Source organism: Propithecus coquereli, unplaced genomic scaffold (genome assembly GCF_000956105.1).
Source record: "Propithecus coquereli isolate 6110/MARCELLA unplaced genomic scaffold, Pcoq_1.0 Scaffold125, whole genome shotgun sequence".
NCBI classification, from domain to species: domain Eukaryota; kingdom Metazoa; phylum Chordata; class Mammalia; order Primates; family Indriidae; genus Propithecus; species Propithecus coquereli.
In genome coordinates, this window is record NW_012136636.1 from 8,894,416 (window position 1) to 8,907,286 (window position 12,871).

At 51.9% G+C, this 12,871-nt stretch overlaps 1 protein-coding gene across 1 annotated transcript in view; it reads left to right on the top strand.

The window, feature by feature from the left end:
* Positions 1-3,545: 3,545 nt before the first annotated feature.
* Positions 3,546-12,871, top strand: part of ATP11A (ATPase, class VI, type 11A) — an 88,202-nt gene continuing 78,876 nt past the window's right edge. Inside the window, exon 1 of the mRNA XM_012637928.1 lies at positions 3,546-3,557. Within this exon, the coding sequence (XP_012493382.1) occupies positions 3,546-3,557 (12 nt within the window). The remainder of the gene's footprint in view (positions 3,558-12,871) is intronic.

Sequence of the window (12,871 nt, forward strand, 5' to 3'; positions counted from 1 at the left end):
GATAAAAATTTATTAAAATTGTTGAAATTCTAACTTTAATATATTAATAGTTAGAGTGTCCCTAATCTGAACTTCCAAAATCCCAAATGCTCTAAAATCTAAAGTTTTTGAGCACTGACATGACACTAAAAGGAAAGGCTCTTTGGAGCATTTTGGATTTCAGATTTTTAGATTAGGGATGCTCAGCTGGTAAGTATGTAATGCAAATATTCAAAATCTGAAAAAATCCGAAGTCCAAAGCACTTCTGGTCCAAAACACCTTAGATAAGGAGTATTCGACCTATACGTGTACATGATGCCTATTTTAAAAAGCTTTTTTATCAATAAGTGAATAGGTGTGTGGAAAGCACAGAGTTTTATATAAGAAATGGGATTGCATTTGGACCCCTGGAACACATCTGGGGAGAACGTTGCTTATTGAAACTAGGGTGAAGAGGTTTCTCTAGAATGGACACAAGTGAACAGAGGCGATGTCTAGACCAGTGTGTGCTGCGGTGCTGATGTGCAGAGAGGGTGCGGCGGAGCTTGTCCCGGTGGACAGGGCTTTCCCTGTTTTCTGAGAGAATCCCATGGGATGGCACAGTGCTCATTTCAGGCCTTGGGGGGTGACGCTCCTGTGGGTCAGCCTCTCTCTCTCTCTCACTCTCGTGCTCTCTGTCTGCTAAGCCCGTCCTCACAGGCTCTGCGCTCACCCAGCAGCTCTGAGGACACTTTCCCCCAGCTGAGGTACCAGGTCTGTTCCTGCCGCGGAGCAAGGCTCTGACTCTCTTGTCGTCTCCTACTTCTCTCCCTGTCAGTCCTTGAGAAATCAACATGGGGAGAAAATCGTGTGTACACCAGCACAATTAACCAGTTTCATTAATAGCGGCTTGCACCATATGACCAGTCACACACACAGGAATCTTCTCCACTGTACTGCCTTCAGAGTAATGGTATTGTAAGAATTCGTAAGAATGGAAGGTACATCAGGTGTGTTGGTCATCCTGAAGGCTCTTTGAGGGGTGTAGACGTGTCCATACACAGAGTACACACAGCTGGCTGTGTAGGCGTCTTCTCTCTGGTGACCGTGGCTTTAGCTGATTCTGTAGAGCCTGGAGTCAGGAGCAGAGATGGGCGTCTGCAGCACCTTGAGAGGGTCTCCTCTCAGTGCCTCAGTTTCCTCACTGGTAACGGGCTAGAGCCCCGCCTCACAGGGCAGCTGCGAGAACTAAATATGTTAGCATAGATGCAGTGCTCAGAGTAGTTGCTATGTGAGTGCCAGGTATTGTGTGAAACTGCAGTTCTTACTCACTTTGAAACTGGAAGGTTCTTGCAGGGGACCCAGACCTGCCATGGAGCGTTGAGTGAGGCTGTGTGAGTGCTGGTTATTGTGCCGTGGAACCCCAGCTCTTGTTCAGCATGAAGCTGGAAGGCCGTTGTGATGAGTAAAGCCATAACGTTCCTGAGTGCCCTGTGGGGCCACTGCCCTGAACCCCTGGCTTTCTGGAGGAAGGACTTTCAGCCCAGCCGGCTATGAGCATGTCTGGTGTAGGGATTTGCAAAAGAGGACAAGGGTGACTCACTAGAGGTGAACTAGAACCGTGCAGGATGCCTGAGCTGTGGGGTCTGGACTCATCCCGGTCCTGCCTTCAGGGAGGATGGCTGGGGTGGAGGGGAGGCCAGAGCAGCACGATTCCTGCTGGATAGCAGCCCACCCCATAGCCCACCCGAGGGTTCTTCCTGGCTGGGTGCTAAGACTCAAGCTTGGGTCTGAGGCAGAGGTTCTCCTTGAGCAGTTTTGTCACCCCGCCACGTCCCCAGGACACTTGTCACCATGAGAGCTCAGGATGCCCCCACTGCGGAGGATGGGCCCCCCAAATGTTGAGGGCACTGAAGCCAAGACCCTCCCCGAAGACTGTTTTCAGCCTCTCTCAACGAATCATGCGGACATATTTTAACCTGATCCATGTAACACAGGCTGGGACGCTGCTCTTCCATCTGTGTCAACAGGTCCTTGAACTTACACACCAATAAGGCTTCTCTGTCATCAGGAGGGCTCAGCAAATTCACTTTCCCTTACTGATGCAGAAATTGGAGGTGAGCATTCTTTATCTTTTGTTTGCTGTGTTAAAGATGTTTCCAAGATTATCTGGAAGGTTTTCAGTGACTGTTTTGTAAACTTTTGATTTTTTTAACATTCCTTTTAAAAAAGATTATATCTCGGTATAAACATATTGGCCTAATTTTTTTCAGCTAGTTCACACAGATATTAAATCCATGTTCCAAACTGCAACTCTTCTCTCTCCTTGCCCAGAGACTGAAGAACTTTCACTCCACTAAATTGCATTTGTGTAAACATGGTTACGCGTGTAGTTGTGACAGTAGCCAGTATTTATTGCATTGGTCTGAGTTTGATAATCAAGCTGAGGTTGAAAATGCAGCGGTCCGGAAGGACAAGAGGTGTCTTTTAGCAGTACATTTTGTATGTGTTCATCTGCAGGTCTTCTGTGGTCACTGGCCGCTGGTGTTGGGGTGACACAGTGGTCCCCTCATCCACAATTTTGCTTTCCACAGTTTCAGCTACCTATGGTCAACCTTGGTCTGAAAATATTAAAAAGAAAGTTCCAGAAATAAGCCATTCCTAAGTTCAGTGGCATGCCTTTCTAAGGAGCCTGATGAGATCTTGCACTTCCCACTCCATCCCGCTGTCCATGGCTCCCACCCGAGAATCACTCAGGAGCTGTCTGGGTTACCAGATCCCCTGTCTCGGGGTCCTGTGCTTGTGTTCAACGAACCCTTGGTTGACTTCATAATGGCCCCAGAGCACAAGAGCAGTGATGCTGGCAATTTGTGTACCCCAGAGAGAAGCTGTAAATTGTTCCCATTGAATCAAACAGTGAAAGTTTTCAACTTAATAAGGAAAGGAAAAAAATCACATGCTGAGGTTGCTAAGATGTAGGGTAAGAAAAATATTTTTCCATGAAATCGTGACCAGTATATTGTTATATTGTTCCATTTTATTATTGTTAATTTCTTACTGTACCTGATTTATAAAGTAAAATTTATCAAAGTTATGTTTGCATAAGAAAAAACATAGTGTGCATAGGGTTCAGTACGGTCTGTGGGTTCAGGCATCCGCTGGGGGTCTTGGGACAAATTCCAGTGGGTAAGTGGGGACTGCTGTGCCCACACCAGCACACACCTTACACCACCTGTTGGCACCTCAGCCAGACCTGGCCCAAGGGCCAGATGCCATGGCTTATTTTAGTTCTGTTTTCAGAAAAGCCTTGAAACTCACCTGCTAGGCTAAGCTGCCCTGTGGACCTACAGCTGGGGTGGGGGACTCCCCAGGGACACAGCCTGGTGGGGCTGCAGGGTGTAAGAGGTCTGCCCTTCACTGCCCTGGGAAAGCTTCCCACACAGCATTTACTTTTTAAAAAACCCGTATACTTTTCATAGGTGTGAGTTTTCAACTAAACCCCCTTGGTAACAGGGATGCTGTTTACTGCTACTGTCTGTCCTCTATCAGTTACAAGGTCAGACATCTGCAGGACAAGGTGGGGACCATGGGGGAGGCGGTGAGTGTGATTTAAAAGGCCACTGTTGGAAAGAATGCAACAAACTGCTAGATCTTCATGGGAAGGGACTACATAACAGAGCCAGGAAACTGGTCTGCACTTGACTTGGAGACATTTATTGGGAGGATGTTTCTTCACCCTGTAGCTTAGTTGAACGTAGATCATGATAAGCTCTTTCAGAATGTCCCTCAGTGGTTTTCCTCACCTGAGGATAAGAGAAAGCTACCGACAGGCCTTTTGGGTGTGACACAGGCCAGAAATGGCCCTGAGTGGTTAGTCTTACTTAACTCCTGCGTCCTTGCAGTAAAATTCCATCGAGGTAAAGTAGTGACCTCCAAACCCTGTTATGCCCCAATGATAAAGTCCATGAAATAATCTGACTCAAGATCATAAAACTTAAAACATCAGAAACAAAAAATACCTGTTTAGAAACGCTCACGTGTGATGGGATCTGCAGGCTGAAGGAAGCTGATGGGTGATGGGCCAGGAGCCGCCCAGGCTGGGGCAGAGCTGTCCCCAAACCCGGCTTGCCCCTCTCCAGCCTCCTCCCTGCCCACTTGGCTGCAAGTGGCTTTGTCTTGAGGGGAAGCTGTTGTTTGCCCATTTCCCAAGCTCTTGCTCATTTCCTGCTTGTGTTTTTCCTCCTGCCTTCCAAGCCCAGCTCCCACTGGGCAGAGGCGGGGAGGGAGTGGAAGGCTGGGCTCCCGGTGGCGTGTGTGGCGTGGTGTGTTGCACAATCCCTATCCTCACCAGGGTGCTGCTTGTGAGCCAGGAGTTAGGCAGGAGGGGATGGTGACCCATCCCTTCCTGATAGCTTCTTACAGGAGAATAAAAACATGCTTCACTTTGCTCCATTTTACACCTATAAAAGTCTTTGACACATAGCAGAAAAAAGCTGTGCATACTTTTAATCGAAGATGTGTTCTGTGTGCAGAAACCATGATTATCGTTATAGGGGAGATGCTGAAAAGTAGGAGCTACAGCCAACCGCTCCCCTTGAGGGAGTCCTAAATTAAATGCAGAGACCCTTACAATGAGCATCACTTTGGGACAGGAGCTGTGTCTAAGATCTGTGCTCACCTATCTGTGCCAGCCAGTCCTGTGACCTCTGTAAGTCTCTGGGTTCCTGTGTCCTCTGCTATAAAAGAAAGGGTTTGGAGGTGCCACAGCTCTGGACCAACAGGTTCAGGTTGAACAGGGCCCCACGCTGGGGTCCTGGACACCGCAAGGTGGAGTGGGAGCTGCTGGGTCTAGTGTTTCCTTTGCCAAGAACGCTGCACCCATTCTAGGCTCCCAGGTAGTCTATCCAGATTGTAAAACATTCTAGTGTTTATCAGAAGACACGACAGAAAACTCTTGGCCTTGAGAGTGATTCTAATCTTGAGGCTGTATTTGCTGTTTTAGTTAAAACATTTCCTAATAACTCTTCGGTAGCATAAACAAATGTGAGTCCACACACATGTGCAGGCCATTTGCACTAAGCGCAGCATTCAACTGTACCCCCTCTCCTAGGGCTTCCTCGAGAAGAAAGCTTTGCAGGCGTGACCCTTTCTAGAGGGAGCAGCTCCTTGTGCCTAGAGGCCAGTCACAATGGGAGGCCACTGGAGGCATCCCATGTGGCCTTCGTGGGGTGCCTGGGTCAGGCCCACTCTCAGCCCGGGCTGTGAAGTGGGGAAGGTACCTGGGCAGGCTGTGGGCTCCACGTTCACTAGAGTCTGGGGAGGAGGAAGCAGGAACAGAAATGCCTTTGGGTCGGGCACCTGCCCAGGGAGGCTTGGGGATTTGGGGTGTTTGGGTTGTTCAGTGGTTGGGGTACTGCTGGCATTTGATGGCAGAGCAGAGAGGTGTGGCGTCCTACAGTGTGTGGGGCAGGCTCGGGGGCCCGTCATCCTAAGTTGTGGCTGACTTAGCCTTTCCACATACAGATGCAAAGTTGTATCCAACTCGTTTTAATACAGCTGGTTTTAGTACATGCAGGAACGCGGCTGTACAGATCACACTTTCGATATTCTGTGTTCTGATGCTTTGACGTGGAGTCCCCGCTGAGCTCGGAGGATGGCCTTTCCTGTGCTCCTGCCGTCCACAGCCCACACCCTCCTCCTCCTTCATGGGGTTCTCACACTCGGGCCACTGTCTCCCGGCCCGGATCTCCCTAGGGCCAGGTCCCCAATAGCCAGGGACAGCCAGTGACAGCCCAGTGCCCCTGAACCCCCTGAAATCTCCGCCTGCACCTTCTCTTGCACCCACTGCCTCCTGGCTCCCTGCTGCTCCCCCAGTGACCTGAGTGGCAGCTGTGCCTCCTGCTTCTAAGGAGCTGTGAGTATGAATCTTCCTTCATGATAATTTCTGTGTCTGCGTGTCTTACCTACCTGATACGACAAATCCAGATACATTTTAAACAATAGCTGTTAAATGGATTGTGGGGAGATGGCACACACTTTCCTGGTGCTACCTACCGTCTTGGGAGGTCACAGCCTGCACAGCACGACGTGGCCTCTGCCCAGTGAGAGCAGGAGCGTCTGTGTTGGGTGCAGCAGCCCAGACCTGGGTGTCCCTGTGCGGCTGAGCCCTGTGCTCACACAACTCTGCTCCTGGGACACTTTGCCTCCTGCCATCTTTGGGGGAGCTGTGTGCTCCTTGCAGGGCAAAATGCAGGTGTGTTGATTGCATCGTAGCTTCCTTATGTCTGTCTTCACACACAGCACATGCAGGGGGGAAATAGTTAGGAAACAGTTGCTTCCTGATAAGGGAGTGCTGGGTCTGGTGGAGTCAGGGTGGGGCACAGGGAAGTCTGCCTGGGGGGCCTGGCCGAGCTGGGGCTCCCACCCAGACGGGCCCCAGGTGGGCTTCCTGCAGCTGCTGGCTGTCACGGGCCCTGCTGCCCTGTGACCAGCTTCACTCTGTCCCCACGAGCAGAGTCTGTGGGACTGAGCCACTGACAGTCCAGACAGCTTTCCCCGACCTGAGGACAGCAGTGGGCTGTGGTGGGGGCCTGATAGCTACTGCTGATCTTCCGGGTTGAGTAACCAGGCTTTGAAGCTACCATGTGAAGGAAACGCTCCCGGAATCTCTTTTAACATAAACATAAGACTCTTCTTTGGGGCCCAGAGAGGAAGCCCCAAAGCTGGGTGTGAAGTTGTGGCTTTTGCGGTTCAGAAGACTGGTTAGGTGTCCAGGGCTGTGTGGGAAGTGCCTCCCTCCAGCCTTGTCAGGAGGCCTGCGACATGCTACCCCTCCTACGCAAACAGAATGCCTGCAAGTGGCAAAGGTGACAGTGGCTGGCCCCCTCCTAGCTCTGGAAGGTCTCTGCCTGGATGCAGACCTGACAGGGAGCCTGCCACTGCCCCGGGGAGAGGGAGCCACCAGGGCCTGGGCCGTTGTGTGGCCCGAACATGGGGCTCTGACAGCCAGCCGGGCCACCACAGGATGTTGTCTGGGGACATCTGCTCCCCTGTTGCCAGCCAGGCACTGCCATGGGGGCTCCTGGGCCTCCCCTTCCCCCTACTTTGGTCCTCTCCTTGTTTACTGGGTGTTCTACGCATACTTGCAACAGTTAAGATTAAGAAATGGCCTGAAGAACAAGGAAGAAAACACTGAAAGTTCTTAAGTGAAATTCAAACACAGGAAGAAGCATTGATTATATTTTTAAGGTGAGAACAGGGTCGATCTTTTGAGTGAGTCATGGGCTTTGAGAGAGAGCTGAGAACCATTCGTTTGAAGAGTAGATTCACTTTGAAAAATCTTGGGTGCAAAACACTCGAGTTGGTGTCAAGAAATGCCTTTGAGAACGGAAGCCGACTGGTGAGGAGGAGCCTGTGGTAGCTGGTAGCAGTAGAGCTGATGGATTTCTCATTCCTGCTTCCTGGTGCTGAGTTTAATTAACCAATAACACAATTTATTTCATTTAACAGACCAACGTACTGCTGCCTGCGTAGCTCACAGGATCGAGGGGGTGTGACCACAAAGGCCTTTGCCATCCTGGAGCGATGGTTTTTGGTGTTGAGCCCTGAGCTTACAGTGGTTTTGGTTCACGGATGTGGGTTTTAGCAATGTGGTCCGAGCCCCGTTTCTGGGGAGGAGTGGTGGGACAGTAGGAAAGGTAGGGCAGGCGCACAGGTGGGTTGCTCTGTGATCCTTAGAGGGAAGCTGTCCCCGGGGCATCCTGGGACCTTCTTCCTGCAGACGCTCCTTCCTACAGAACAACGGGTGTCCTGGCAGAATATCCTCGTGTGTGGGGTCACAGACTGCCTGGCGTGGCATCCAGAGGCCAGGGTGCAAGTGGGGAGGCCACCATGTTTGCGTCAGCTCCCTGCCACGGATGCGGGGCGTGGGCTTGAGGGAGCCCAGTGCTGAGAGCAGGTGACAGTTCTGTGGACAGACGCTGTGGGAGCCCCTGTGGGGTTGAGGGAGGATAGTGGGGTGCTCATGCAGTCGCCATGGAAGCAGGGCCCAGTCACCCTCACATGGAGGCAGCGCCCAGCCTTCAGACTCGCCCTCAGCACAGGGGAGCATTGGTGGCTGGATGCCCGGGTGGGGAATGTGTAGCCAAAGTGGGCTGGTCCCCTCAAGGGAGGCAAGTCCATAGTCCCAGAAGGAGAGAGTGGACAAAGAGCCACCCCTGCCACCACTGAGGGGACCTGGGGGCACCCACACTATCCACTGCAGGGCGTCCCAGCAGCCAGGGCCACGTCCCTGCTCAGCAGAGCCACAGTAAAAAGCAAAAAGAAACATGCAAAATTAGTTTCAATACTATACTTTAACACAATATATTGAAAATATTATTTCAGGATGTTATCAGCATAAAAATTATTAATGGATAATTTATGTTCTTATTTTCATCTGAGTCTTCAAAACCAGTGTGTGTTTCACACTCTGGCGCATCTTAGCTTGGCTACTCGCCGTGGGCAGCTCCTGTGGCCTCTTCATGGACACAGAGGACAGACAGACAAACGAGCGAGCAGAGATGGTGCTGTGAACCCTGCAAAGGGGACATAGTGCAGTGAGAGACATCAGTGGCAGGGAGGCTGCTTGGCTGTAGGGCTTGGGGCTCAACCAGTGGTCCCCGAAGTGCCGCCTGTCTCTGCAGTGTCAGCCAGTCTGTGGGACATCTCCCTCCAGTGCTCATCACAGCCCGCCACCTCCCCACGGGATTCCCACGTTCCCGTTCCAGCCACCTCTGTGGAACCAGCCTTCCCAAGACGCACATGAGAGCGGCTGTCTTCTCTTGCTCTGAAGAGGGGTCTGCCCTGTGTCCAGTCTCGTCACGGAAAGTGGGCACCTTTCCTCCCCTGCACGGCCCATGACGTCCACAGCGACACTGCAGAGTCTGAAATCCTTCAAGAGCACGGGTGAACCTGCAGCAAGAGGGCTGGATGTCACACTTCTGTCTGTCAGCTGTGTGTGGGGGGCACTTGTGTGTGGAGCCCACTTCTGGCACTCAGGTGTGAGCTCTAGGGGTTGCGGTTTCCTGCTGGGCTGGGTGACTCGCCAGCTCCTCGCCTCCCAGCAAGTATTGGTTCTTTGGGCATCCTGAGGATGAGCGTGTTCCCTCGGGTGTGGGGGCACAGAACTGGGTCACTGAGGGGCAGGTCCTCGGCGAGGGCCGGGGTCCAGCTGTCTGTGCCTCTGGTGCACTCACATGGGCATCCTGTCCAGTCTGTGTCTCTGGCTGGACTGAAAGGTTTGCCGTGTGCAGGGTGGAGACCAGATTTCAAAGCAGACTCCCCATCTTCAGGAATAACAGCGAAGGGGACAAGAGAGTGGAAAACGGCCGTGTGTCCCACAGAGCAAGCACCAGCCCTGTCCAGGGATGGAAGGTCGCGGCAGACGTGGTTGTGTTTTTAAGACAAGGGAAGGCTGGTGAAGCTCGAAGGACAGTTGTGGGTCATAAAATGCAAACTGCAGAGTGAACCGAATGTGCACATGCACAGGAACCCAGCACTGAGGACAGTGGAGAAACAGGATCCGGAAAGTGCTGGCACCATTTCTGCCGTAGCAGCAGCCACAGGCTGTCTGGTTGATGTCCCTTGGAGGTCCATGGAGCACCGGTCTGAGCAGGCCTCACATGTCATAAGCAGTGTGAGCGTGAGCCTGGGCATCGTGTGGCTGTCACTTGCCCGCCACGCTGGTCACACTCTGTGGCCTGGCTCCGTGCTGACTTCAGGAGCAGCCCCTCCACCCCTGGATCTGCGCTCTGGGATTTCTTTCCTTTCTTCTGGAGGGTTTTCTAAGCACATGTTCGCTTTTGGGAACATCCCTCTCCACTTTCATCCTGGGTCCCCGTATCTTGTCAATTCTGGTCGCCAAGATGGCGAGTGGCCCAACCACTGTTCGCACAGCCTGTGTTAAATAGCTTCACTGACCCGCCTCTGGCAGGCGGCATCTTCCCTTCTCACCTTTGGTCTCTGCAGCCTGTGGTGTGGCCACAGGTCTGAGCTTCATGGACATGGTCTTGTCTGACTCTCACGGGCCAGGTGCACAAACCTTGGGGCCAGCTTCAGCCTCTTGCCCAACAGAGTCGTGTCTCCAAGAGGGAGTCACAGCACCGGGGTTGGTGATCCATGCGGGACTGCAGCAGCTTCTGTTCTGACTGCAGCCAGGTGAACCGTGATTTCTGATGTTGTTCTGTGTATGTTGTTACCCAATTTGCCAGTATTTTCACTAAACAGTGTGCCGTAATTACTGACTCAGTCCTGCAATTGTCTGCATTAGATATATAGTCAATATTTTGAAAATATGCCTCCAAAGCAGTTGGAAGGTATATAATTTCAGCTTTTTAAAGGCCTGCATGTATACTAGCATTTTTTGTCTGTGAATTGGGATAAGTTTGCTTAGTTTTCTGGCTAATTCGTCTTTCGAAGAAGGGACTCGGTGGTGGGAAATAAATGTAGCAATCACTTGGTTTTCATGCCAGGCTCCTGGGTAACTTAGGAAGAATTTGGAGGGTAGATGTATGATCATCTGAGCATCTCTCCACAGACTGGTTTCTTAATGACAGTCTTCTGTCAGCGTTTTCTGCTGATCCGTGCTCTGGGGCTCATTTTCTTTGAGTGTTGGTGTTCGGCTGCCTTTATCCACGTTTTACTATGGAGAAGTGATTGAGGTAGCATTGTAATTTTAATAAATGAGTACCTACCTCGGTTCACTCTGTCTTGGTGAGCGGGCATAAATGGGAGGTGTCTGTGGTCGGGAGCTGGACAGCTTTGGGTGCAGGTTCACCAGTTGGGCTAGTGGCAGGGCCCACCGGCTGTCATCCCAGCCCTCCTCCCCAGCCCTCCTCCCCTGCTCCTTCCTCTCTTGCTCCCTCCTCCCCTACGCCCTCCTCCCCCCTCCCCAGCTCCAACCTCCCCAGCTCCCTCTTTTCCATCTCCTTCCTCCCTGGCCCTCCTTCCCAGCCCTCCTCCCCAACTCCCTCCTCCCCTGCTGTCTTCCCCAGCTTCCTCCTCCAACCCTCCTCCCAGCTCCCTCATCCCCAGCCCCCTCCTGCTCGGAGTCTGGGCTTCCCCTCATGCCTTTGTCATCTTCTTGAGGTGGCACCATCATCCACACTGCCTGGGGAGCACACTGCAGCTGCAGTGCCCACCCTGACCCACAGCATGGCACGGGGGCTGTCCCCCAGTGCCCACCTCCTGGACTCCAGACTCCATTTTGAGGCCCGGCGGCACAGCTGTCAGTCCTGGTGTATATGGCTTTTGCCACAGTACTCACAGGACAGGCACCAGGTGTCAGTGGCTCTCCATCCTCTGCCTTTCTGTGTTTGAGGGTGAACTAAGGAGCCCAACAGCTATGACCCCCCTCCTGGGCCACTGTGGCCAGAGGCCAGGCAATGTGGCCTCCATGCTGTGCTTTCCTCTTTGGCACGGCCAGAACTAGGTTCTCTTCTGAATGCTGGAGGGGGAGCTTGTCTTTACATTCTAGCGCCTGAGTTTGCAGTTCTCACACCCCAGAGCCAGAATGAGGCTCATAACGTGAATGTCAAATATCGTTGTTGCCCTGGCTTTTCAGGTGTGTCGAGCCTCTGTGTTGTGCACAGAAACACGTGTCCAAAAGTTCATCTACACCAGTTTGGGGGGAAGTGGTCAGTTTCCAGCACCTGTGTCCGCAGCTTGCAGTGCAAGCCCCCAGCGCCCCGTGGTAAAGGTGCCACATCTCCATCCCACAGTGGTGATGAAACACAGCTGGTATGGACAGCCAGGCCATTTGGTTACTTCCTGCATCATTGCACGTTTTTCTACATGAAATTAAGCCAAAGAGCATCAAAGATGACTGCTTCTTCGCAGGTAGCCTGGTCAGGAACGACTTTATGTCAAAAATGTGCGATGGATTGGATGAAATCAGTTCTTCTTTCTGCTCCTGCTACCTTTCACAAGAACTGGGGAGTCTGTTTTAAATGCATCCTCCCCATCCAAGACCCACTTCCGGCTCTGTGCGGCTCTGGCCACGGCTCCTCCCTCAGGACTCAGCCCGAATCTCAACTTTTCCATGAAGCTGTGTTTCTTTTTTGTTGCTGTGAACTGTCAGGATTAGGCAAGTCCAGAGTAAGCCAAAAGTCATTTGGGGTTAGAATTTGTATTTGTATTTTGGTTCAGGTCAGTTGGCATTTAGCATTATCCAGATTGACAGTTCCCAAATCAAGTGGACTGTCACTGTGCTTTTGTGGATCTTTGCGATCCAGGTGACTTTGTGTTTTAAAAGTATGTGCACAACAGATAAACACCCACAGGAGCCTCGAAAATACCCAGGATTTGTCTGGGAAGGAAAAACCCCAGTCATGACAGTGAGTATGGCAAGAGTAGCGAGATGGTGGTGAAGGTTTGATCCTGTGCTCCCGGCAGACACAGAAGGCCCAGACCCGGGGTGGGGGTGGTCCCCACGTCCCACATGAGGCTCTGGGGCCTGGTCCAGACCCTGCCTACTGGGCCCTGGAAAAGCCGGTACGATTCACGAGAGAGGAGGTCCAGTCTCATCAGAACAGTTGAATAATTACAGTCACTTAGGAATATCTGTTTTTATTTATTATACCTGAACAAGGCTGACAGCACAAGAATGGAAACCACCTCATGCCGGCAGACGGAGAGAAGGTGCTTTCTGGGGGCTGGAGGTACAGATGCGGGCATGGTGGTCCTGCCATTGGAATGCGGAGCTGCTCGGGAATAAGGTACAGGAGGAAGCCTAATTTTAGAAACGCTAAGTGCACACTGTCTCCTGACCCATTGAACAAGACATTTTGCTGTTTAAAACTATAAACAGACACAGAACAAGAAATCACTGTGTCACTGGATACCTGTAAACTTGAAAATGGCCATTAGGAATAA